Below are 27,937 nucleotides of genomic sequence, written 5' to 3' on the forward strand. Positions count from 1 at the left end.
CAAAGGTCATCTTGGTTTAGCATACCAGTAATCTTTTTGAACAGCCATCTGGAGTCAAGCATTTTGTAGAGCTCATCTGAGTCTTCGGCCAACTCCTAGCTCCACCATCTGCAGGGTCACGGTCACTCTACAGTGCTCATCTGTGGGTTTTTCATAAAGTGGCACCCTACCCCCTCCAATCTGTGTGTATGTGTGTGCGTGTGCGCGCGCGCGCATATGCGTCCACATCCATGTGTGTGTGAAAGAGAGTGTGAGTGGATGTCTTTTTATTTCAGTTATTCCCTCCTTAGTAGTAGCATATCTAGAATATTCAAAACACTTGTCAAGAAAGTTTGATCCTGGAGTATTTAAAGAGCCTACAAAGTTAAGATATTCCTTATTATTGGTAAATGCATCATTATGTAACTTACCAAAGAGAGAACTTAATTATGAAACTTTGGGGTCCTATATGCCTGGGCCGTCAGGGAGAGTTCAAAAGACTTAGAAGCTTCAGGAATTTCTGGAGAGGTGAGACACATGCTTATACATGTAAGTGTGTGAAAGGGATGTATTTATAGCCACAAATGTATTTCCTGTTTGGCGTGAATCTGTGTTTATACGTATCCATTTACAAAATGCATTACCAAGTGATCTCCTTAAAGAATAATTTCAAAGGGATCCCTAGCTGGCCCTTTACAGGAAAACCTTACCAATCTTATCAAACCTCAGCTGCACTGGAAAGTGGGAGCTCATTTATTTTCCCAGTGAGTAAGTTGTTCACTGAATTTTTGTGGGTGTCAACCATGCCTCCATTAGTGATCCAGGAGATTATAATTCCTTGAGAATTCATCTATTATAGTGCACAAAGGAATCTGAATGAAAAGATACGTTACTGGTTCAAATACAGTGCTCTGCCCTAGCATAGATTGTGACCGCATGAGCATGAAGCAAGGGTACCTGAGCACTGCAGTCGCAGGGTGGGGAGGGCACTGGCCTGGGAGCTCCTGCCTACTTGTGTGAGCTCCTAGCAGATTTTATCATCTCTAATGCACTGTTACTTTCTTCACCTTTGCATTGGATTGGACTGGATTGGATTGGATTGGATTGGATTGGATTGGGTGGGTTGGGGTTGGGTAGATTATCTCTAGAAGCCTTTCTGGCTTTGACACTCTTGTTCGATGACATTTAAATAGGTCTGTAATTATCTGTAACTGTTGTAATGCTTCCCCAGGGTGTCACCTACTGTGGGGAGAGTTCAGCAAGCAGTCTCACCATGGCCAATGTGCCCTGGCATGAGGAGGTGATACACTTTGTCCGTGACTTGGTGGATCTGATCCCCGACTATGAAATTGCTTGTGAGCATGAACATTCCAACTGCCTCCTGATAGCTCACAAAAGGGTAAGAAGAGCTCAACTACGCATTCTTCTATCCGCTCCTTCTCCTCTTTAGTTTCTCCTCCCTTTATTATGAGTGGGTATCTGCTTGTTTGATACCTTTCCTGAAACAGACTTAAGGAAGCCCTCAGTGGGTGTGTGGGTAATGATGTGCAGAACAAAGGCCAAAGAAATATAGAAAAAAAATTAAACTTCCTTACAACTTACAGCCCATTGACAAGTACTTGGGACAGACAGGGTGACCTTCCTCCAGGAACTCAGCTGCCTCAATGTTAATACTTTGCTAAAGGCAAAAGGCAGCCTTAGTTTGACATTAGCCCGACCGCCAGGATCCTGTAAGTCTTCTTTAACGTCGAAAATCCTGGGGCGCCTGGGTGGCTCAGTCGTTAGGTGTCTGCCTTTGGCTCAGGTCGTGATCCCAGGGTCCTGGGATTGAGCCCCACGTCGGGCTCCCTGCTCAGTGGGAAGCCTGCCTCTCCCTCTCCCACTCCCCCTGCTCGTGTTCCCTCTCTCACTGTCAAATAAATAAAATCTTTTTTAAAAAACAAAAAACATCGAAAATCCCTTTGGAAACTTCCTTTTTCTCTACCCCTCCACCCCAAGATATAAGTTAGTGATCATCCTCCAAACATATGGCTCCCTGATATACAGCTGAAGGGTCTCATGACTGGGGTCTTACTAGACAGTAGTAAATGACATTATCCTAACAACAGCTAGCCCCTCAAGGTCCTGGAAACCTTGCTTCCAAGTTCCTTAGAGACTTATGCTGTCCCTGACCTCCTCCCAACTTGAAAATATATAGTCAGTCACTCCTCACAACCCCAGTGTAGCTCTTTCTGCCTGCAGGTCCTGTCCCTGTGCTTTAATAAAACCACCCTTTTTGCACCGAAGATACCTTGAGAATCGTTTCTTGCTCTTGGCTCCTGGACCCCAGCATTTCACATCAGATAGGATGACTGTTGTTGAGACTAGATGAAAGCACAGTGAGGTTTGTTAGACTACTCTGCCTGGTTTTCTGTTCAAGTTCTCCATTAACAAATTACTTTTTTTTAAAAAAGTAAACATGGATGAACCCTGAAAACATTATTCTAGGTGAAAAAAAACAGACAGAAAAGGGCACATATTGTATGATTCCGTTTACATGAGATGTCCAGACCAGGTAAATCCGTAGAGACAGAAGGTAGATTGGTGGTTGCCAGAGACTGGAGAAGAGCAGTCTGTGAAGTGACCACTAACAGGCACAGGTTTTCTTTGGGGGTGATGGAAATATTCTAGAATTATTGAGTGGTGCCGGTTGTCCATCTCTGTGACTATACCAAAAATCACTGAATTGTACACTTTAAAAGGCTGAATTTTATGGCATGTGAATTATATCACAATAAAGATAAATTAATACCAAAAAATAATAAAGGTCAAGATTGGAGTACCTCTTCTTTTTATGCAATTAAGGTCAGGCTTAATTTGAACATGAAAGAACATTTTATCCTCCCCAAAAACCTTAAATGGCTTCCTGAATAGCTTCTCAGGTTAACGACATTTAATAATACGAGATTTGCTCAGTTAAAATTTCACATCCTCTGGTCTCAACAAACACCCGGTTAAAAGGCTCTCGTGCTTTGGTTGCAGTGAGATTGTGTGTAGGTGACCTGTGGTCTGTCAGACTTAAATATTTAGACAGAAGAATATGTTCTGGGACATCAAGGGACATCAAGGAACAGAGAAACAAAGACCACCTGGTATTTGAAATGTTAATTAAAGTAGCTACAAAGCTGATTAACTTACGAAGCACATCTTAAAAATTAAAGCCAAAAAACCTGAATTTTATTTTCTAGTTTTTCATTCACTGTTATCTTAGGTAAGGTAGTGCCTTTAAAAAAACATTATTTGATTGAAGAGGCAGTGCTCTGAAAATAATCCTGACCAGGGTGGTAAAGTTTTCTCCTCCTCCATTGAGACTGTTCTTCACATTGTAGCCAAAGAAATCTGTATAGAATATTGATCTCTGCTGCTCAGATGCTTCAGTGACCTCCCTTTGCTTTTAACATAAAAATCAAAATCCTTAATGTGACTCTAGGACCCAGCATGAGAAGGCTATCTACCTCTCCAGCTCTTAAACTGTTCTTCTCTCCTCTCTCTCTGCACTTTCTTTATTTTCTCAGCCACAATAGGTCTTTTCCTTTCATTAGGTTGGGAATTATATACTCTTTTCTGTTCTTTTAGTGGTTGCAGTAGGAATGACTCTATGCATCCTCGACTAATCAAAGTCTAATGGTAATGAATACTTTTATGCTCTAACTACAGTGCAAGGACCTGAGAACACCTTATCAACCTCCATTTTTCCCTTCCCAACTCACCTGCTGTTACTGTTGTGTCCATTAATGATAAATGTGTATAAGGAAAATATTGTTAACTGCCTTATATAGTCAGGATTCCTTTAGATTTACATGCATCTTGGGGCGCCTGGGTGTCTCAGTCGTTAAGCATCTGCCTTCGGCTTAGGTCATGATCCCGGGCTCCTGGGATCGAGCCCGGGATCGAGCCCTGCATCGGGCTCCCTGCTCAGTGGGGAGCCTGCTTCTCCCTCTCCCACTCCCCCTGCTTGTGTTCCCTCTCGCTATGTGTCTCTCACTGTCAAATAAATAAATAAAATCTTAAAGATGCATGTAAATCTTTTTTTTTTTTTTAACACTGTTGTGCACTCTGTTCCTTTCTGCATTTTTTGATCCCCTATATGGAATTGTTTTCCTTCTGCCCAGAAAACACTGTTTACAATATACTTTAGTGGGAGTCTGCTGATAGAAAATTCTGTTCTTGTTTGTCTGAAAATGTATATTTTGGCTAGGGATAAAATTCTAGGTTGACATTTGTTGCTTTTCAACACAATAAAGATATTCTCTTGTCTTTTACATTCCATTGATAAAAAGTCAGCTACTGATTTGTTGCTCCTTTTCAGATAATCTGCCGTTTTCATCCTTCTGGCTTCTTTTTTGGTTCTGCCCATATCCACAGGGAGTTCTCAGAAAGGGCCAAACAAATAAGTGAAATTTGATGTGATAAATGTAATAACAGGCATAGCTACCAGGTACAGGCCAGCATGAGGAGAGAGTCGGAGATGAACCTCATTATCTAATGTTTGTTGAGCACCCAAGATGCGTCAGGCACTCTGCTGGGTACTAAGAATACAAAGATGAGTTAAGCAAATGGTCCCTGCCTTCAAGAATGGTCTAACAGAAAAAAAGGGCAACTATCAAAACAAATGCCCCCAAAGTTTTATCAGAGCAATGATGGAAGATTAGAGTAGAGCCCAGAGAGGCGTACTTAGGATGATATGGTACCATCAGGAGAGGCTTCACAGAGGAGTTGCTGTTTGACAGGATGTCCAGTGACAGCCCAGCTAGGAAGGACATTAAAGCAGAAAACCATACAAGGAAAGGTCCTTGGAGAAGGGCAGAGGTCTAGCCTGTTAGGAGAACGACAAGTAGTTCAGTATGGCTGGAGGTCAAGAGAATGGTTGAAGGGAAAGGAAGGGGGGTGATTGGTCAGTGGCAAGAGCACTGATGGTATTAAATGGCAACTAGTTGTGCCTTTTCCTGTACAGCAGGGGCAGGCACTGAAGGGTTTTAAGTAGGGGAGTGACCCAATCAGATTTGAGGTTCAGAAAAATTTCTCTAGCAACATTACAGGGGATGAACTGCAAGACTAAAAGAGAAACCAGTTAAAAACTGTTGTAAGAGTCCAACAGTCCGAGGGTGAAGTGATGAGGGTCTGAAACAAAGGGTGCGAAGGGAGAGAGAGGAGAGTGGTAGACTTGGTCAGATATTCAATGTAGGCCACTCTCTCTCATCCTAGGTGAGTCGTGGGCTGGTGTCACGTCAGTGCTGCCAAGTAGATGTCGAAGTTCAGGCTCCCCACTCAGCCGCCATTGACCTGTGCGGGGAGGAGTGCCTCGGTATGGCTCATTTAGGGGTGGAAGTTCAGGCTCTCCCCTCAGCAACCTCTGATACCACTCTGACTAGGAAGGGAGGCTCACCTTCCTGCTGCTCCCCAGTGACAGTATGGGATGGACGTGGGGGCCTCGTTGCCCTTAGACAGTGGTGGAAGTCTTGGCTCTCTGCTAAGCTGCCTCTGTCCCCACTCTAGCGTGGGTGGGGAGAGGCACCTTGCTAGGGCCAGGTGGAGGTCAATGCTCCTGAGACGACAGAGGGGGGTTGGGATGGCCCGATCCTCCGCTCCACCTTCTTGAGAGCTCCCCAGCAGCGAGGAGGGAGGGTACAGCTCAGTATGGCTGGGCAAATGTGAAAGTCTAGGATCCCGCCTAGGTGCTGACTGACCTGGAATGAGAATCCGGCATTTTTCTCATGGCCTAGGTTGGTTATTGCCAAAAGGTTTTCTGTCCTGCTGGCTAGGCTGCCCTTTTCCTGGTCCTTTGGCTAAGAAAAGCAGGTTTTTCATGGGGCTCTAAGATGTTTTTTTACTGTTGGTGCCCTTTGGTATTTCTGGATTGCAGGCTTCAGCCAAGCTTCTGGGCTCCAGCACCCAGTGCAGGATATAAGAGCCAAAAATAAAACCCAGGGAATGCACCACTGTTGTTCCTCAGGTCTCGAGGTCCCTAGCCAGTGTGCCTTCTTATATCTACCTTTAAAGTTTTATGTTTGTTTTATATGTCATATCCAGGGATTTTAGCTGTATAGTGGGAGAAAGAGGAAGAAGTGCATACACTCCATCTTGTCCAGAAACAGAAGTCTATGACCACAGTTTTGACATTTATAGTTTTTGGTTTGGTATCTCCTCAATGAACGTTAATGCCAGTCAACTTGGTACACCGTTTATTAGTAGATTATTTAGCAGATTATTTCCATGTAAATTGATTTTCTGTATTTATGTTAGAAGTGTCACCCAGTATGGTTACAAGGCTGCCCCTGCAATGTTACTGGAAAGATTTTCCTGAAACTTACATGAAAACATCCTTGCCTGATCCTAATCAGTGCCTATCAGATCCCATTTAATAAGTAGGCCAGCAGTTTACCGATGGATGCCTTTTGTTTTGTTTTGTTTTTTCCCATGGATGCCTTTTTAAGGTTACAAAAAAACAGAGCTATAACCAAAAACCAAACAAAGGAAAGAAATAGAAAAACACAAAGCAAAACCTAAAGACTAGAAGAATCCATAAAACAAATCATTTAGTTCATAAATATCAGAGTAGGTATTGACTGTTTAACAACCTCATTGCTTATACTACCAATTCCAAGCTTATTGTTTCTCTGCTATATTTTTGAAACAGGACATTTCACAATGAACGTAAAAGAAAAACCTAGATATTTTATTTGATTCTTAATGGCTTTCACAATCGGGGCCTTTTCGGCCTTGTTACAGGCCCCCTCTCTGGGCCTTTACAAGGTACCGCCATGTTGCTTTTTTCCTCCTCCTTTGCCCAAGATAACCTCTTCTGCCAGAAATGTACTCACCACCCTGCCCCACCCCAGTTCATCTGCTGAATTTCTGCTCCTTAAAACTGTAAAACAAATCTTCTTGGGGGCTACTTTTCTCAGATCTATATGTGCATAGATAAGGCTGCCTTCTTTAAGGAGCTGTGGGTTCCTGGAACACAAGGATGTCATCCCCAGCACTTGCTAGAGTCCCGGGGACACAGTAGATTCTTAGAGTTTGTTTAGTGAACTGACAGCCTCTTCACGGTCCTCTCCTTTCCTTCTTCACTCTCTTGCCTTCAGAAAGCAGAGACATTGTTCCATTGTACTTGCTAATTTTGATATGTATTTCCCTTCTTCCTTATTTGTTCATTCATTCATTCATTTATTTCATAAATATTTATTCTACTGAGTTTGCTATTTTATAGGTCATCAGTGACCTGCTAGTTGTTAAATACAGTTGTTTTCCTATTCACCATTTCCTCTCTGTTTTCCTGCAGCAGGAATCTGATGCCGATCCATGCTTTTTGAAAGTCTCTCCTGTCTACTATACTGTACTTTTCTGATTCTAGTAAAGTTGGCTAGCAGAAATAATAACATTGCCATAAAGTGCAGCACTGAATATCCTTCCATTGTGGCATTTCTTTCTTTATCCACTTGAAAAATTTAAAATTCTCTGATCTAGGATACCATGTAGCCCAAAGTGTAAGGTGAATTCTTTAAAAGAAAAAAAATTCTAGAGATTTCAAGCGTTGGTTAAATATTTACATTTAGATGACCTTTAAAGATTCTGCATTAAATTAGTAAGATTTTCACAACATGGAACAGCCTCTGGAGAATCCATTATAATCTGTATTACCCTGTCCATCCCCAGGATACTCCGTGGTCATTTTTTGCATCATTTACAGTGATCTTGTTATTGCCATATGTTATATCACATGCAAAGCATTTCTTAATTGTTAGTGGAATATTTTTTTAATGGATGATTATTTTTTTTACAACAGTTTTGTCATTTAGAAGTGATGTTTAGACTCTAGAAAAGGAGTTTCTGCTCTTGATAAGAGGGAGTTTCTTTAGTGGGTGGGAGTAGAACGTTCAATGAGTTTCTTTGACTTTGAACAAAGGAAAGACGAAGCAGACTCAGGTAAGTCAGCATATTTTAGTTCCAAGTTTGAGCTAGAGGGACAAAGAGGTAACTACAGATGCCCACAGGAGACTGTCTACAGGGGGAGGGTGGGCCGGTCTGTGTGCTCTGGAAGGGAGGCCGGCATAAGAAGACACAGTCACCCTTCTGCTGTGTTTTCCATTAGCAGCTCAAATGTAACCTTGGACCTGTCAGTCTGCAAGCTAATAAGACCATGATGAATACAATACACTTTGAGAATTTTAGATTAGAAACAGTGAAGTCCTTCCTCTCTGCATATTGGTGACATCCTATTCAAGTGGATCACTGCCAGTGGAAACCAAGTAGTAGGTGATACATACGGCTTGCAAATCCACAAAGCATTGTTTTCAAACTTAATTGCTTACTTAAAAAAATAAATTTTATGTCTTAGTACATACAGTTTGGGATTTATGGAAAAGTCAAGAAGAATAGTGCAAAGAATTTCTCTATACTCTAGATTTGCCTTGTTATTAACATCTTACATTGGTATAGTACCTGTGTTACAGCTAATGAACCAATATTGCTGCATTTTTAGCCAAAGCCCATAGTTTAGATTTTCTTAGGTTTTACCTAATGTCCTTTTTCTGTTCTGTTCCATCCAGGAGGACACATTATATTTAATTGTCACGTCCCTTTAGGCTCCTCTTGGCTACGGCAGTTTCTCAGACATTCTTTGTTTTTGATAACTTTGACAGCTTTGACGAGTACTCATGAAGTATTTTATAGCCTGCACCACTACTGAAATGTGTCCAGTGTTTTTCTCCTAAGACTTGGGTTGTGGGTTTTTAGGAGGAAGACCACAGAGGTAAAGTGCCATTTTCATCATACTGTATCAGGGATGCATACTGCCAACATGATTTACAACTAGTGATGTTGACCTTGGTCAGCCAATTGAGGTGGTGTTTCTCAGGTGTCTCCACTGTAAAATTACTCTTCCCCTCCCCTTTCTGTACATTTTTTCTTTGGAAAGACGTCACTGTCTGCAGCGCATTTGTAAGGAGTGAGAGTTACGTTCCACATCCTTGAGGGTGAGATATATACATCAATAGGCTTATGTCTTTTCCCCAGTTTTTAATTTATTCAGTCATTTTTTATAACAGTATGGACTTAGGGTATTTATTTTATACTTTGGGTTATAACCCAATTCTACTTTTGTCTACTTTTGTTGCTCAAATTATTCTAGCTCTAGCCACTAGGATCTCTTCTGGTTGGCTCTTGTGCTCCTTTGACATCAATGTTCAGGGCTTTATTTGTTTTTGTTTTTGAGCACTTCTTTACTTTCTGGCTCTACAAGATGCTCCAGGCTCATCTTGTATATTTTCTGCTCCAGTCCTAGAATCAGTTATTTCTGTCAGGAGCCCTGGTTCCTTTATTGAAGAATGGTGTTAGAAATCAAGATCTGGGTGAAGGTGTGCTTGTTGCTGCTAGGGTGTTGTTTCTTCTTTTACGCCCTCTAAAAGGTATATGACAAAGCAAAGAAATTGTGTGTATATTCTAGCCTTTGTATATACACATGGCTGTAAATATTTCTACATGTATCCATTTGTATCTATATTAAGCTGAACATATTAATGTCTCAAACTCTAATCCATTGCCAACATGACTCACTCTAGGCTCCTCTTTCTGCTTATTTGTAAATTCCCCCTCTAACAGTGAGAAACCTAGCTCCTTTATATCAGCCGTCTATTTAGTTAATCGTTCAATTCCAATATACAAGTATAGCAGTATCAGAACTTTTAACCCTAGTTAAAAGTTTAACCTCTTTTGCTTATGTGTAGGTCCTTTTGCCTTTAGTAGTCTTAGAAGCTCCACTCATTTCCAGAATTACTTAGCTCAGCACCTTTTCCTCTTCCTTCCCTTCAGTAAGGTTATTTCATACATTCATAACATAGATTCTCACACACAGTCTGCACCTCTTCCTGGGATCCCCTGACCACCTAAATGATTTTTTTTTAATTTTCATATTTTAAAGTTAAGTATTTGTACTATAAAGTTGAATAGGTTTTGGAAAGTACCTAATGTCATGAAAAGATGAATGAACATCTTTTCATATGCTTATTTGCCGCCTGTACATTTTCTGCGGTGAGGTGTCTCTTCAGATCTTTTGCTTACTTTTTAAATGGGTTTGTGATTTTCTCATTGTTGAGTTTTAAGTCTTCTTTATATATTTTGGATACATGCCATTTATCAGATGTGTTTTGCAAATATTTTCTTCCAGTCTGTGATTTGACTCTTCATTCTCTTAACTACCTTTCTCAGAGCAAACATTTTTAATAAAATCTGGCTTATCAACGTTTTCTTTCATGGATGATGCCAGGTTTCTAAACTCAAGGTCACCTAGGTTTTATCCTATGTTACCTTCTAGAAGTTTTATAGTTTTATATGTTTAGGTCTAAGATCTGTCTTGAAAGCTGTAAGATTTATATTGAGATTTTTGGGGGTTTTCTTTGTTTTGTTTTGTTTTTGCATGTGGATGTCAAGTTGTTGAAGTACCATTTGTTGGAAAGACTGTTCTTCCTCCACTACATTGCCTGTGCTCCATTTTCAAAGATCAGTAGACTGTATTTGTGTGGGTCTCTTTCTGGCCTTTGTATTGTTCCATTGATCTATGTGTCTGTTCTTTCACCAATACTATGCAATCTTGACTTTTGTTAGTTTTATTGCAAGTCTTGAAATTGGGTGGTATCAGTTCTCCAACTTGTTCATCTTCTTGGCTATTGGGTTGGCTATTCTAGGTTGTTTGCCTTTTCATCTAAACTTTAGAATCAGTTTTTTAATACCTATAAACTAGCTTGCTAGGATTTTGTTTGGGATCGAGTTGAATCTACAGATCAAGCTAGGAAAAATTGACATCTTAACAATGTTCAGCCTTCTAATCCATGAACATGAAATACCTCTTATTTAGATCTTCCAAACTTTTTTCACTTTTTTTCCTGCATAGAGATCCTATACATGTTTTGTTAGATTTACACATAAGTGTTTCATTTTTTTGAGGTTAATGTAAATGGTACTGTGTTTTTAATTTCAAATTCCAGTTGTTCATTGCTGGTATATGAGAAAGCAGTTAGCTAATATTTCTCAAAATATTACCTCATATTTTGCACTCATGCTGTAATCACTTATTAGTTCCAGAGGGTATTTTGTTATTGTTGATTCTTTGGATTTTTCTACATCAATTAATCATGTTATCTATGCCTCTCTTCCCAATCTGTGTATCTTTTATTTCCATTTCCTGTCTTACTGTGTTAGCTAGGACTTCAAGTATGATGTTGATTAGAAATGGTAAAAGGGGACACTCTTGCTTTGATTCTGATTTTGTGGGAAAGCAAGTGGTTTGTCACCATTAAGTAGGATGTTCACTGTAGGGTTTTGGTAGATGTGTATCAGGTTGAGGACATTTCCCTCTATTTCTAGTTTGCTGAGAGTTTTTAATCATAAATCAGTTTGGATTTTTGTTATATACTTTTTCTGCAGTTGTTGATATGATCATATTTTTCTTCTTTAGCCTGTTGATATGATGTGTTACACTAACTGACTTTCAGATGTTGAACCAGCCTTGCCATACCTGGAATAAATCCCACTTGGTCATGGTGTTTAATTTTTTTAGTACGTTGTTGGATTTGACTTGCTAATATTTTGTTGCTTTTTACATATATGTTCAGGATAGTTACTGTTTTGAAGTTTTCCTTTCTTGTAATGTCTTTATCTTGTTTTGGTATTAGAGCAATGCTGCTCTCATAGACTGAGTTAAGAAGTGTTTTCTCTGCTTCTGTTTTCTGGAATAGTGAGAATTGGTATTATTTCTTTCTTAAATATTTGGTAGAATTCACCAGTGAACCTGTCTGGAACAGGATGTTGTCAAGCTGCTTCTCGCACCCACCTGTCTCTCAGCCTTTCTCACCAGCTCCTTCCCATTTTCTTTTTCTCCCTCTTTTTCTCTTGGCTACTTTTGGTTCTTCATTTCTCATATCACCTGGTATGGCTGCTGTAGCCCCAACTTAACTTAAATAGAAGTGATAAAAGCAGGCGTCCTTCTCTTGTTAACTGCTCTAAGAGGAAAGCTTTCAGTCTTTCACCATTGAGTATAATGTTTACAGTGGGTTTTTATATATGGTTTTTATTATGTCAAGGTATTTTCCTTCTATCCCTAGTTTGTTGAGTATTTTTATCATGAAAGGATGTTAAAATTTGTTGAATGCTTTTTCTGCATCAGTTGGGATAGTCATGTGGTTTCTTTTTTTCTCTTCATTCTGTTAATGTGATGTAATACATTGATTTTCCTATGTTGATCCATCTTTGCATTCCAGTAGTAAATCTCACGTGGTTTGGTGTATAATCTTTTTAGTATGCTTCTGAATTTGCTTTGATATTATATTGTTGAGGATTTTTGCGTTGGTGTTCATAAGGGTTTTTGGCATTTTTTTTTTTTTTTTTTTTGTAGTATCTTTGTCTGGCTTTAGTAGGCAAGCCTCATAAGGCTGAGTTAGGAAGTATTCCCTCCTCTTCAGTTTTTGGAAAAGTTTGAGAAAGACTGGTATTAGTTCTTCTTTTAAAGTTTAATAGACTACAGCAGTGAAGCTATCAGGGCCAGAGTTTTTTTTTTTTATTGGGAGATTTTTAGTTACTGATTCAATCTCCTTACTAATTATCGGTCTATTCGTATTTTCTGTATCTTTGTCATTTAGTCTTGGTAGGTTTTGTGTTTCTAGGAATTTGTCCTTTTCATCTAGATTGTCCAGTTTGTTGGTGTACATTTATAATAATCTTTTATAATCCTTTTTATATCTGTAGAATCAGTAATAATGTCCCAACTTTCATTTCTGATTTTAGTTATTTGAGTCTTTTCTCTTTTTTTCTCAGTCAGGCCAGAGGTTTGTCAATTTTGTTGATCTCTTTGAAGAACCAGCTTTTGATTTCAGTGCTTTTTTTTTCTCTTTTTCTACTCTCTATTTCATCTCTGCACTAACCATAATTATTTCCATTCTTCTGCTAGCTTTTGGTTTAGTTTTTTTTTCCTCTCATTCCTTAAGTTGTAAGGTTAGGTTGTTGATTTGAGATCTTACTTTTTTTTTTTTTTTGAGATCTTACTTTTTAAAGTAAACCTTTATAGCGATAAATTTCTTTCTTAGTACTGCTTTTGCTATGTCCCATAAGTTTTGGTATGTTGTGTTTTCCTTTTCACTTAGTCTCTTAAGTATTTGCTAATTTCCCTTACAATTTCTTCTTTGATCCACTGGTTGTTTAGGAATGTGTTGTTTAATCACCACAAATTTGTGCATTTTCCAGTTTTCCTTCTGTTACTGATATTTAACTTTATCTCATTATGGTTAGAGGGATACTTTATATGATGTTTATCTCTTAAAATCTGTTTAGATTTAATTTGTGGCCTAACTAAGATGGTCTGTCCTGGAAAATGTCCCATTAAAACTTGAGAAGAATGTATATTTTGTATTATTGGGCAGACTGTTATTTATTGTGTTGTTCAAGTCCTTTGTTTCCATACTGCTGTCTGGTTGTTTTATCCATTATTGAGAATGGGATACTGAACTCTTCAGTTATTATTGTAGAGCTGTCTATTCTTCCATTCAATTCAGCCAATATCTGCTTCATATATTTTGATGATCTGGTACTAGATATGTAAATGTTTATAATTATTGTATCTTGCTGTATTGAACCTTTAATTAATATAAATTGTCCTTCTTTCTGTCTTATAATCTTTTTTTTTTTTCCCCAAAGATTTTATTTATTTATTTGACAGAGAAAGACACAGCGAGAGAGGGAACACAAACGGGGAGTGGGAGAGGGAGAAGCAGACTCCCTGCCGAGCAGGGAGCCCGATGCGGGACTCGATCCCGGGACTCCAGGATCATGACCTGAGCCGAAGGCAGTCGCTTAACCAACTGAGCCACCCAGGCGCCCTGTCTTATAATCTTTTTAATTTGAAGCCTATTTTGTGTGATATTACTATACCACTCCTGCTCTCTTTTGGCTACTGTTTGCATGGAATATCTTTTTCCCTCCTTTCGTTTTCAACCTGCGTGTGTTTTTGGATATAAAGTAAGGCTCTTATAGATAACATATTGTTGGAGAGACAGAGAGAGAGAGAGAGTGTGTGTGTGTGTGTGTGTGTTTAATCCATTCTGGCATGCTCTGATTTTTTTTGAGTGGAGAGTTTAATTCATTTACATTTAAAGTAATACTGATAAAAAAAGCGGGGGGGGAAGACTTCTGTCATTTTGCTGTTTGTTTTTCATATGCCTTATATAAGCTTCTTTGTCAACCCCTCTTAGCATTTTGCAGATATTATTCTTTTGTCTTCCAGCATAATGTTCTAGAATCTTTCATCATTGGTGAGCTGTCTGGTGTTATTATTCCTTAGTTTGGTGTCTGCTGATAAACTCAACAATCAATAACTTTTATTAAGTTCACTTTGATAATGCTGTGCATGTATTAATTCATTTCATTCTTAGAAAAATCCTATGAGTCATAAGTATTACTTTTCTTCACATTCTAAGGGAGATATCTCAGGCCAAGAGAGCACAAGCACAATTAGAATTCAATCCCAGATATTTCAAAATACAAATGACATGGTGACCATGACATCATACTGTCTCTCAAGTGCTACAGAGCAGTCAGACAAGATAGGGAGATGGAGGTAAGTGTCCGATGAGAACAGCGCAGATCCCCACCCCGCTCACCAAGAAGCAAGTTCATGGATCTCCTTCAAGGTCAACTCTGAGAAAGTTTTTGCCACATTTGAGGCCTTGTATGTAATTCAGTGTTGATCACAGACTCCTCTCTCTTGGACATATAAATTTGCAGTCTGTAAAGGGAGGGAAGGAAGAGCTGTCACTTCCCTAAGCCCTTCTTTCTTGGAGTAGGAAGGGAATTGTATGTCTCCATTTAGGTCTTATGCAGTGGTCTCCTGACAAAAGCTACTGACAGGATATTTTGCCTTCTGTGATACGTGTGGAACTCATGCTTATCAGAGGCCTGGTTGCTTCTAGTAATTACTTTCAGAAAAAATGTCAGAGAAAATTGGCATTTTGGTGACATTGCCGAGAGGACTTAGCTTTACTCCAACAAAATTGTAGATGAAGATTGAAATTCCAGAAATTGAGTTTCCAGATTTAAAAACTTTTTAATTGCACTTGGATACATCTATAATTCAAATGCATTGTTGTAGTTTTGCTTCTCAAGGTGGTTCCTCAGAAAAAAGGAGGCAACTCTGCTCGGCTCTCCACTGTTGCAGGCAGTCAGGTACACTTGGGAAGTCTTTGTGATCTTTGCTGCCTCTTACCCAAAGAACAAACAACACAGCTGTAGCTAGGGTACTCAAGAACGAAATTCATAAATCTGGGAAGTTCAAGTACTACCATAGCACTCTTTTTTTGTGTTCCAAAATCACTTCTCCCTCACACTACCCTGGGATTTCCTCTGCTCCTTCCCAGTTCACATGTACTTCTGAGTTACGAGGAGGCCCGGCAGCCCCTCTTCCGTCCTCTAACCGGTACTTTCCCAGGGGTTTGGTAAGTATTAGTGTATGTCTGGAGGACCAAACTTAAGAAATAACCAACACTAAAATCATAACTTCTTGAGAGTGTGGAAATTCAAATGAAATGTATGAGTCTTTTTTTGGTTAGTGTTCTTTTTTATTTTTGTATTATTCTACTTTGTCCATTGTGTGTGGACTTTGAGTTTTGGTTGTAATTTTACCCAGAAAGGGCTGATCTTGGCCCTCAGCTTCTAGGAGGTGATTTCCAAGCTCTTGGAATGTCCTGCCTGTGAAGAGTGTCCTTGTTTATCTGGGGGACTTAGACCACACCTGATAGTCTAAGCATGTGATTTAGGGCAGGGGCTTTAGACTACACAGTATTTGTTTGACCTTCAGAGGAGCTGGAAACTAAAGTCAGCCACGCCGCAATCAACTATGTCTAGGTGACCAATCCCAGTTAAAACTCTGGACATTAATTGGGGTGCCTGGGTGGCTCATTCGCTTAAGCATCCCATTCTTGATCTTGGCTCAGGTCATGATCTCAGGGTTGTGAGATCGAGCCCTACTTAGGGGTCCATGCTGGGCTTGGAGCCTGCTTAAGATTCTCTCTCCCTCACCCTCTGCCCCTCCACCCTCCTCCCCTTTAAACAACAACAACAAACTCTGGACATCGAGGTTCTGGTGAGCTTCCTAGGTTGGCAGCACTCTGTGCCTATTCTTGCACATCACTGATGGCTGAGATTAGCTCTGATCACTATTCCAGTGAAGGAGGACAACTGGAAACTCCATGCATGGATCTCTCCTAGAGTCTGTCCCGTATGGCTCTTCCCTTGGCTGATTTTAATCTGTGTCCTTATGCTGTAATAAGCCATACTGAGTCTAACAGCTTTCAGTGAATTCTGTGGGTCCTTCTAGTGAATTGTCAAACTGAAGATGGTCTTGGGAACCCCTGAATTTACAATTGGTGACAGAAGTGAGGGTGGTCTTGGGGACTCCTGAACTTTGAAGTGTTGTATCTATTTTCAAATCCCACACTTACCATTTCTCATTTTTCTTATCTGAAAAATAGCAGTAACTTTGTTTACAGGGTTATTGTGCTGGCTAAATTAAGTGACAAATGTGAGGCAACTGGAATAGTGCCTTGCCTGTAATAGGCCTTTAATAAAGAGTCTGCCCTAAAGGTGCTGATAATTTGACTTTTCCGTAAAGAATACTGCAGTATCATGTGGAGGAAGATTTGCACAAACTCTCTCCAGTGGTGATACTAATCAACAGCTCTTGATTTGCTCTTTTTAGCTCATATGCAGGATTTCCTCCTTATTTTTAACTCTTGGATGTGTAGAAATATGATGCCTTTGAATGATTAGAACTTTCCCTGTAGTTACACAGTATTTATAATTTAAGACCTGGAATAACTTCAGCACAGCATGGTTGAGGCATGAGATTGACAGGCCAAATGGTAAGAAGTTTTGTTTGTGGCATTTTGAGTTTAAGTAGCTGTGGATATTCCATATACACTTCTCTGTATGGAAGATACTATTGAAACTAATGGGAAGTCAGTTCTTCATCTACAAAAAAAAGAAGAAATGTGCTCACCTAGACTGCGTATGCTATTAGGAACCAGTTAAGATAATGGGAGGAATATCTCTCACTGTGGCAGTTTTTTTTTTTTTTTAAAGATTTTATTTATTTATTTGAGACAGAGAGAATGAGAGAGAGCACATGAGAGGGGGGAGGGTCAGAGGGAGAAGCAGATTCCCTGCCGAGCAGGGAGCCCGATGCGGGACTCGATCCTGGGACCCCAGGATCATGACCTGAGCCGAAAGCAGTCGCTTAACCAACTGAGCCACCCAGGCGCCCTCTCACTGTGGCAGTTTTACTTCTTTAATTATTATTTTGCCAGAAGGGACAAAAGCTGTGTAAATAAAACAGAACCAATCAAAGGCAGAGCAAGCTAATTTTAGAGGTCTGCATATAAATCTTTTGTTTCCCCTGCATTTGCCTTGGAACAGACAGTCTCTGTTGTGCTGTACTTGGGTAGAGAAATAATAGACAGCATACTTCTCCTCAGTGTGCTCATTGTTTATACTTCATGTTGAGGAAGGTTGAAGGACGCTAAGAATTTGTAGCCTACAGATTATTTTCTGTAGCTTTTAGATCAGTTAAACAAAGGGAGTTAACTTAGAAATATGATACTTAAATAAATCCAGGGGTGAAAAAAATCTCTTTGCACTCCAAAATGCTTGAAAGACACCACGGTTATTATTAGTTCTGTCATTTTTCTGGTTTGACAGCTCACAGTGTGTGATAATGTAATGACCATAAGCTCTTGAACACCCATGAATTTGAATCTTGGCTCTTCCACTTGCAGAGGATAGGACCTTTGGCATATTTGTTACTACTTAGCTGTTTTGGACTTCTGCCCTTGTTTTAAAGAGGAGAATCCAACCACATGAGTTTTGTTACACAAGTGGGTTTGTACATGAGTGGGTTATACAAGCTAGAGAACCAAACATGGTGCCCAGTGCACAGTAGGATGCTTCATAAATGTTGGTCACCACCACTGTCGTGCAGGTCTTCCCCTTTCCTCCCCCCATGTTTGTTGGTTTGGGTTGTTGATAAGATACTCTTCCCTTGCTTTGAGAGATTGGTCATTACTATTTTACATTTTGTTTTTTAGTTTTATAAAAATTCTACATAGACAATTTAAAAAGCCAAAGTTTATTACAAAAATCAGCAGTCCCTTGTGTTTTCCTCAAACATAGCTTCTTTTCCTCCTCTCAAGCAACAACCACTTTCAACTTTGGGGTGATTATTTTGGTATTTGTCTTTATATCTCTAAATAACATACTTAATATTGCTGCTCTTCATTGTTTTTTTTCATTGTCTCTTTATACTATGGAAGATGAAATGAGGCTCTCCCCTACCTTTGCTCATCACACCCTTTCCTGTTCTCCCACCTTTGCAGTGCATGCGTAGCATAGTTTTATGCATTATATGACCAAATGAACAGTGTTCACTGTTAAGCAGTGCAGTCTGCTATGATTGCTGTTTGTTTCCAGCATACCTTTTGGTTTCCTTGGAGTTAATATTTATCTTATTTTTTCTTTGTCTAGATTTCTATATTCTTTAGCTAAATGAACTCTCAAATTCTCTGCCACCTATATCTCCTCTCAGACTTTCAGATGTGTTGGGTTCTCTGTCATGTTCATCTATTTATTTAAAAAAATTTTTTTAACTATTTTAATTCAATTAATTAACATATAATATATTATTGGTTTCAGAGGTACAGGTCTGTGATTCATCAGTCTTATATAATACTCAGTGCTCTTCACATCACATGCCCTCCTTAATGCCCACCACCCAGTTATCCCATCCCTCCACCCCGCCCCCCCCTCCAACAATCCTCAGTTTGTTTTCTATGATTGAGTCTCTTATTGTTTGTCTCCTCTCTGGTTTCATCTTGTTTTATTTTTTCCTCTCTTCCCCGATGATCCTCTCTTTTGTTTCTTAAATTCCACACCATTGAGATAATATGATAATTGTCTTTCTCTGATTGACTTATTTCTCTTAGCATAATACCCTCTAGTTCTATCCATGTCATTGCAAATGGCAAGATTTCATTTTTTTGATGGCTGTGTAATATTCCGTTGTATATATATACCACATCTTCTTTATCCATTCATCTGTCGATGGACATCTGGGCTCTTTCCCATAGTTTGGCTATTGTGGAAATTGCTGCTATAAACATTGGGGTGCAGGTGCCCCTTTGGGTCCCTACATTTGTATCTTTGGGGCAAATACCCAGTAGTACAATTGCTGGGTCATTCGGTAGCTCTATTTTCAACTTTCTGAGGAATCTTCACACTGTTTTCCAGAGTGGCTGCACCAATTTGCATTCCCACCAGGAGTGTAGGAGGGTTCCCCTTTCTCTGCATCCTTGCCAACATCTGTCGTTTCCTGACTTGTTAATTTTAGTCATTCTGACTGGTGTGAGGTGGTATTGCATTGTGGTTTTGATTTGTATTTCCCTGATGCTGAGTGATGTCATGTTCATCTTTTTTTTTTTTTTAAGATTTTATTTATTTATTTGACAGAGAGAGACATAGCAAGAGAGGGATCACAAGCTGGGGGAGTGGGAGAGGGAGAAGCAGGCCCCCCACTGAGCAGGGAGCCCGATGCGGGGCTCGATCCCAGGACCCCGGGATCATGACCTGAGCTGAAGGCAGACGCTTAACGACTGAGCCACCCAGGCGCCCCCATTTTCATCTTTTTAAAGGAATCTCCCCAGAGGCACTTTCTGACCCACCTGCTTTGGACACACAACTGTCATACTGGGACTTCCTTGAGCTCTCTTGTGTGGGATGTCTCGTTTTGGGGATCCCTGAATCATTCAGATGAAACATCCTCCAGTAGAGTCCTGAGAAGGGTTATGTGGGAGGTCCAATTTATTGAGAACTTAAATGTCTAAAAATGTTTTTATTCTCCCTACACACTTGATTGATAGTTTTGCTGGGTATGGAATTCTAAGCTGCATACTTGCCCCTGTGCAGTCGGAGCCACTGTCTGAGCTCTCACTGTGGTGGTTGAGAACTCTGAAGGCATTCTGATCCTTAATCCTTTGTGGATGACCGTTTTTCCCTTGTTAGGATTTCCTTTTGTCTCCACTGTTTGAAATTTCACTGAGATGTGCCTCAGGCAGTGTGTCTATTCTTATCCTTTGTGCACCCCTTTAATCTGGAAACTCATGCCCCTCACTTCATAAATTCTTTTTCCAGAATTATTTCACTGAGGATTTCCTCCTTCCTATTTTTTTCTCCTTTCTTTCAAAAACTGGTGTTATTTTAAACTGGGTCTCTTGGGCTAGTCCTTTAGTTTTTTATTTTTTTAGTACCTTCTCTCCTGTTTAGGAAATTCTCTTAAAATTTTTTTCTTAACTTTCCTGTGAATCTTTCATCTTTGCTCCTGTAGTTTTAAAGTCTAAGGTTCTTTTCATTCCTTGAGTGTTTCTTTTTATAGGGTAACTTTTTTTATGGATACAGTATTGTCTCATTTCTCTGAGGATAGTTGTTTTAGTTTAGTTGTTTGGGGTTTCATTTTGTTTGCTGTTTTCTTGCCTACGCTCTGTTTACTCTGTTACTCTTTTCCTTTGGTTTACTTTTAGTTCTCTTGTTAGAAGTTTTCTTCACATGTTCACTAGTTGTCTGCTCATATTTAAGTGGGAAACTAAAAAACGTATTGAAGTCCTAAGTCTGTGGACTGGGCTTGACTTTATCTTAGAGAAATCTAGCTGAGTCATTTCCTTAGGAAAACCCAAATAGTACTTTTCAGTCAGTCCTCTTGGGCTGGCCAGAAGGGTCTCCTGCTTTCCCCAGGCTGCATGACCATCAGAGGTAGGGAAGCGGGCAGGTGATTAGGGCTGTTCTGAACTCTCATTTCTGTTTTCAGCTCTACCTGCTACCCCCTAGTCCATGGATTTTCTCTCCTACTGTCTTATGAGAATAAATCTGTCTTCTGCTGGGGAGGGTGGTGGGTAGGTTGGGCAGCTGCTCAGCTGTGTGTATATGCAGGGTGTGGAGGAACTTGGGATTCTAACAGTTTCTTACACAGAATATAAATCTATCTTTGGGGCTTTTTTGGGGGTGCAGGGAGTTGGTGCTTCTTCTGTCCCTACTTCTAGAGGTGTCTGGTACCACCAGTTTCCAGGCCTTTGGGGAATTCTGAGGTATCAATCAGGTCGAATCTTGGATTTTTCTACTTGCTAGCTTCAGATGCAGTTCTCTTGGGTCTGCTGAGCCAGTTATTGCTACAAGTTTGATACTCTTTTCTCCTCTCCTGATCTCTTTGCTTTTACAGGTTTATATATCTTTTAGATATACCTTTAGTGTCACTCGAGTGGGATTTCAAGAAGTGAAGTACATGCATGTGTTTAATCTGTCATCTTTAACAGAATCTTTTTAAACATTAAAATAATAAAGAATCTATTTGTCATTATTCTGTTCAATGAAATTTTCCCTCTGTGAAAGAGAGAAAATAATGAGAATACAACCTTGGTACTGCTGTTTGTTCTGGACGATGGGAGCCCATGGCGCTGGCCCATCTGCCCCACAAGGCCACAGATCCTTAGCAGCCTGGCTTTCTCAGCTAGGGCCATACTTTATTGCACTTGTGGTGTGTTTTTGAGATCATCTGTGACCTTTTGAGTTTATTTATAATTCTGCATAGATTTGCCATTTCCTTACTGTTGGATTTGAGGAATTCTTGAAGCAGGGTGACCTCCTGTCTCAGCATACTTAACCTCAAATTTTATGATTTGGGGTTTAATTCTCCTGTTTATGCATCTCCGTCTTTCAGCCATATTTTTCTGCCAGTCATACCAGATTTTGCCCTTTTAGCTTCTGCCTTTTGCCTGAAACAATTTGACTTTTTCTGAGTTATTATTTAGTATTATTCTCAGATTGTCTTGAGAGGGGGCATAAATGGATTCATTTTTGTCTTAGGAGTCTGATGGCTTAGTGTTAACAAATTTAAGAGTTAACTGCTATTCTAGACTGAATATTAATGTCCCTTCAGAATTCACATGTTGATGACCTAAGCCCCCCAGGGGGGTATGTATTTAAGACAAGGCCTCTAAGGAGATAATTAAGGTTAAATGAAGGTCATAAGGGTGGGGCCCTGATCTGATGGGATTGGTGTCCTCATAAGAGACTCCCCCTGCCCCCACCGCCCCCCCACTATGAAGCCACAGTGAGAATGTGGCCATCTACTGGAAGCTTCATCTTCAACTTCTAGCCTCCAGAACTGTAGGAAAACTAATATCTGCTGTTTAAGCCACCCAGTCTGTGGTATTTTGTTATGGTAGATACCAAAAAGCTAATATACCTGCTCTTCTTAGACTTTAGCAATCAGAGTTGTCAGTTGTCAGATGTTAGCTTATAGTTGTCATATTTGTGCAACTGACTTCCTCCATTTTAAGCCACAGTTAGAATTCTGTAGTCAGAGGAAACCAGATCTTAATTGCATTAGGGGTTAGGGAACCTACCAGCCTATAGCAAGTGACTTTTTTTTTTTTTTTAATGAAATCATTGCCATAGTTTTGTGAAAGTTGTGTTTCCAGAGCCTGTGTGTGTATGTGTGTGTACACTAGATTGAGATACAAAATATACTTCTTATTGTAAGTTGTGGTGAAAAAGATTTTAAGTCTGTTGCTCTAGTTTAAGCTAATCTTTTAGTTCCTGTTAGAATACCCATGGCAAGTGATGATTGGTGGAGTTTGAGGGAAAAGGTAGACCAGGACTGTGGACCCTGTGGGGTCAGACTTTGGAATCCAAAAAGGGACCTAGAGATCTAAAGTCCAAAGGGAGAGGCATAGGGAAGAGGAGAATTTGGTTATCTGTTTCACCCAGCAAGCGAAGCAGAGGGCCCCTAGGAGGACTTTTCGCATAGCGCCAAGCTCCGGGAGGGGCTGGGAGCGATTTATCACATCTTCCTCTGCACTCTGGGAGTGCCTTATGCATAACCTCACTCACTGCACACGCCACGTTATATTATAATTATTTTTAAAATATCTGTGACTGGGGGCGCCTGCGTGGCTCAGTCGTTGAGCGTCTGCCTTCGGCTCAGGTCGTGACCCCGGGGTCCTGGGATCGAGCCCCGCGTCGGGCTCCCTGCTCCGCGGGAAGCCTGCTTCTCCCTGTCCCACTCCCCCTGCCTGTGTTCCCTCTCTCGCTGTCTCTCTCTCTGTCAAATGAATAAATCAAATCTTTAAAAAAAAAAATCTGTGGCTGGGCCAAGGCCATGGTTCGCACTCCATAACTGTTAGAAGAGGAGGAATAGAAGGTAGCCATCGTTATTGGCCTCATGTTACTGTCATCCATGGTAACGACATGTTTACTCCCCCACCAGCTGGAGTGTTACCCGATTCCAGTAAGGTGTGAGTAGTGCGCCCCTCCATGAGTCCGCTCTGAAAACAGCACAGTCTCGTTTACAGAGCCAGTAGCAGCGGAATCACATTCTCCCTCTCAAGATGTCAGTAGAACAGGCGGAAATGTCCTTCATCGTGTGGTCTTCTAGCTTTGTTAAGAGGTAAGGAGAAGGAGGCCAGGCCCCTGTATGTCCCAAGCGCCGGCATAAATGGTACGTCAGATATATTCACAAAGCCAGCAGTACTGATGTCGGGTAGACGGGGCTGGGGAGGTCACTCCAGAAGCAATTCTCCTATGTCATCGGCCAGGTTCAGGGGAGTGAGGTCCTGTGGCGGGTGAACTCTCATCACCTCAAGGGATTCGGGAAGACTTCCCAGAGCGAAGGGCGTTTATGAGGGAACCTGAGGCATGAGTAGGTGTTAGTCAGACAGAGGGAGTAGGATAGGAATCACGTGAGAGGGCAGTTAGCTCATGGAGAGCCTCCAGATGGAGGTTTGATATTTGCACTGCAGATTCTCAGGAATGGGGCTCTACTGTGTCGTGGAGTAGATTCTGTAGCTCAGAATCTCAGTCTGCAGAAGGTGGAAGCAGCCAAACCTGGCATCAGAAGACCCATCAGCAGGATGATGGTCGCTGAGTCCCAGAAGTGAGGGCCTGTGTTAGGATCGTGTCGGGACGATAGAAATGCTGCTAACGAGGAATGCATGGGGCCTGACGTTTTTTGGATGTGAGGGGCCAGGGAGGGGTGGGGGCACCTTTGACTCTGGAGTTCTGAGGCTCAGTACCCAGGGATGACTGATTGTTTTCATGGTAGTAGAGAACATTTGAGAGCAGTCTGTCTTGGGAGGAAATGATGGGGAGATGTGGATTTTGTATCTTAGGTTAGAGTTTTCATAGAGGCCCTTGGGGCACCATTTCAAAGAATGGTCTTATTAGAAGATCATTCCTCATGATTCATAGATAGACTAAACTTTTCCATTTATTTGGTACTTTTTTCACACTAGAAACCTCTTAGCTGTTGGGTAAAAAATCAGATGTCATTGAAATTCAGCATATTTTAATATTCTGAATCCAAGAAGCTATACATTTTCAATATTTTTCTCAGCTAGAACATGAAATTGTTATTTCACTTGGTTCATAATCAGGGTTTTTTTAGAAGACAGCAGCTTGACGGAATGATTTTTCTGTTAATAAATCAGGTATCTACATATTATATATTTACACAAATGAGTTCCAAATAGATGCTTTGAGTCAAAAGCCTTCACAGTTCAATTAGTAATTCCTTGAGAGCTTCATCAACTTATTTTCTGGTTTCTTCGTTCCTGGTCATTATTCTACAATGACTTTTGAGAAGCAGTTTTCTTAAAAAGAGTACAAATTGAATTATTCCCCTTTAGTGAATTGAAATTCTTAACAAGGCTTTCCACTAATGAGGTATTGTATCCATGTTAGGTTAAACAGGCTAGTTTGAGCCATTGAGTTAGCATTTCAGAATTAGAAGTCATTGATTAAAGCTTCACTAATAACTCAAGCACAGTTTAGTAATAAAACGGATCCCACTCGGTGCTGCTAACACAACCAGGAAAACTCATACCAAATAAAAAGTGGCAACAACAGGAATTAGAATTAACTCGTCCATTAACACATGATAATGCCAAAAAAATTTAATTAACCTTCTTTCAGTGATACTGCTAAAGATGAACTTGACTTGCAATTCCAGGATGAGTTCTTTGTTCAGCACGTGGCTCTTCCGCATCCAGCGTAGCGGCAATTCTAGCAGTCCTGGGGGAAAAGAAGCTCCCCTCTGACGGTCGTTCATTCAGCTTTGATATGGAACCATATCTGGAGCATGAAGGAGTTTTCTTTAACTTGATAGGGAGAAAAGAAATCAGGCTTATCTTTGAATTTTTAAAATATTTGTTTTCCTTTTTTTTAATGGATGTTTTTACTTCTGACCTGACTACACTTTTTCTTTCCAGTTTAAGATTGATAGCGAGTGGTGGACATGGATCGATTATAACCGCTTCCAGGAGCTCATGCAGGAATATGAAGACAGTGGCGGATCAGCAACTTTCAGCGCAAAGGATTATGTGGCGAAAACTCCTCACTGGGCATTATTTGGTGCCTGTGAAAGAGGCTTTGATCCCAAGGACACAAGATATCAGAGAAAGAACAAATCAAAGGATATTTCCGGATGTTGAGATTCATCTGACCATAGGGTACTGAAGGACAAGAACTGTTGGCCCTGAAGGTTCTCACCCCCTGCTGTGATTTTTCCAAGGACACATTACACGAGTTCTATTTCATGTAGAGGGGACACAAGTCACGTCCCGGGGTTGCTTTCCAGAGCTTAGGCCCTCTCCTGATTTGACTTCTTAGAGGACCACCGTTCCAGGGGAAGGACATGGTCCTTAGAATGGAACCGAGGGCTTTGAATTATAACTTGTGAAACTCGCTAGAATGTTGTTCCTGGGAGTGTTGTGAGGAATGAACTGGGTTCTTGGCCTTTGTGGATTGTTCCTCCCCAAGATAAGTGTATCTACTCCCTCCAGGACCTCCATCCCTTCTTTATATCTTAAGATAACACCTCCCGGGACTCATTCAGGTTGTCGTAATTCTTGATTATTTTTAAATACTGCATAGATTACATTAAATTTTTGCTTCGTACCAGCCCTTTATGAAATTGAATTGGATCTACATGTACTAGATCTCATTCCATTCTCCTACAAATCGCCATGGAAGGCCTGGGGGGCGGTGTTCACGTCGGAGCCCTCTTCCGTAGGAGGAATGCCCTGGGATGCCAAGGAGTAATTAGTCTCGCAGACTTCGAACTCCTGTACACCTTCCTCACAGAGCAGGTCCCCATCTTCTTTTCCCTCTTGTAGCCTGAGCTACTTTACACAATCTGTTTTTAGGGCTCAAGTTTTTTCTCATTGAAAACATCATTAAATACTTAATAGTTTTTAAAAATATCATAGTTATTTTTTTAAAAATTCCTTTATCCTAAAAATTTAATTAATAAAATCTCTTGTATAGGCTAGAATTTTCTTTTGAGTGTTTATTTTAAAGATGCTTCTAGTCCCGTGGTTCAAAGCCCTATCAGAATCGACCTCTTCTTTATATATCAGCTATTTTGTAAACCTCTCTTTTCTGCTGAAGTGAAATTCCTAGATAATATAGCCTGCCTACTCACTCAGTTGAAAACTAGGCTCTGTAGTTATATCTAAGTGACATGGGATGGGATGGCAAAGCATCATTGAAATCCTTTGTTCTTCTTGAACCCACCTCATCTTCAGGCTTATGTTTGGTCTCCTCCTGTTCTGGTGACTGAGACAGACAAGAGACAGGAGTGGTGCAGGCCAGTGAGGCATGATCTCATTGAAACCCAGATGGGTTAGTGTTCATTGAACAGAAATGCAAAAACACCCTGAAGTGGGATGAAGAGTTAAAAAGCAAGTGCTCGTGCTGAGGGGGGGCCGGAGACAGAACATGCAGGGCTTTGGACCATCCTCAACCTCTTTTTCAACCACAGTAAGGACTTCTGTGAACCCACTTGCCCTCTAAAACAAAGGAAATATGGGCAAAGTGACTAAAATCAATGAATTCTAGAATTTTGACATTTAACCAAATCTTCACAATGAATTGAAAATCATCTGTTAAGAGACAAATCAGTAAAATTAACTGTTGACTTCTCATCAGAAACCATGGAGGCCAGGAGACAGTGGGGTGGCGTCTTCAGAGGGCGGAAAGAAAAGGCTTTCAACCAACAATCCTTTGTCTCAATCCTCCTTCAAAAATAAAGGAGAAATGAAGACATCTCCAGGTAAAAAAAAAGTGAGAGAATTCACCTGCAAACCTGCCCCACAAGGAATACTGAAGGGAGTCCTTCAGGCTCTGATGAAAAGTACCCTAAGCACTAACTCAGAGCCACATGAAGAAGTAAAGAGCACTGGTAAAAGTAACTACATAGGTTTTATGAAAGACCGTATAATGGTAACTCCTATTGTAAAGCAATAATTATGGCACTTTGTTGATGGACTTACAATGTGTAAAGATGTAATTTGTAGGACAGTAATAGCACAAAGGGGTATGGAGGGAACGTAGGCATATACATTTTACATGGGTGAATTTTTTGATATATGAAATATATCTCGATAAAGCTGTAAAAAAAAAAAAAAGCAAAGCGCAAACGCTGAATGTTTATTAAAACCAATATAGCATAAGAGAAGCATCATAAATCAATGGGAATTTGGAAGAAAAAATAATTTAGTTCTGTTCTTTACACTAAATACTAGGAAGAGTCAAATGAAAAAAAAAGCTCCAAAGAAACCTTAGGTGAAAAAGGCCTTTCTTGATCAGGGTTCCCAAACTTTCTCATGCAGGAGAGTCACCTGGAGGACTTGTTAAAACACAGATTCTGGGTCCCACCCCACAGTTTCTGGTACTGTAGGTGTGCAGTGGAGAGCAGTATGTTTTCTGACACATTCGTGGTTATACAAACGCTAAGAGAGAGCACACACTTTGAGAACAACTTGTAGATATAAAACAATGT

The 27,937-nt window shown here is 40.3% G+C and overlaps 1 protein-coding gene across 2 annotated transcripts in view; it reads left to right on the forward strand.

Annotated features, from left to right (window-relative positions):
* LOC110589767 (S-adenosyl-L-methionine-dependent tRNA 4-demethylwyosine synthase TYW1) overlaps positions 1 to 26,294 on the forward strand; it is a 202,148-nt gene extending 175,854 nt beyond the window's left edge. For both annotated transcript variants that reach the window (XM_021700370.1, XM_044915126.1), the window contains exons 15-16: positions 1,211 to 1,378; positions 25,365 to 26,294. In XM_021700370.1, the coding sequence (XP_021556045.1) occupies positions 1,211 to 1,378; positions 25,365 to 25,586 (390 nt within the window). In that variant the 3' untranslated portion in view covers positions 25,587 to 26,294. The remainder of the gene's footprint in view (positions 1 to 1,210; positions 1,379 to 25,364) is intronic.
* The last annotated feature ends 1,643 nt before the right edge of the window (positions 26,295 to 27,937 follow it).

The sequence above is a fragment of the Neomonachus schauinslandi genome, chromosome 5 (assembly GCF_002201575.2).
Source record: "Neomonachus schauinslandi chromosome 5, ASM220157v2, whole genome shotgun sequence".
Lineage (NCBI taxonomy): Eukaryota > Metazoa > Chordata > Mammalia > Carnivora > Phocidae > Neomonachus > Neomonachus schauinslandi.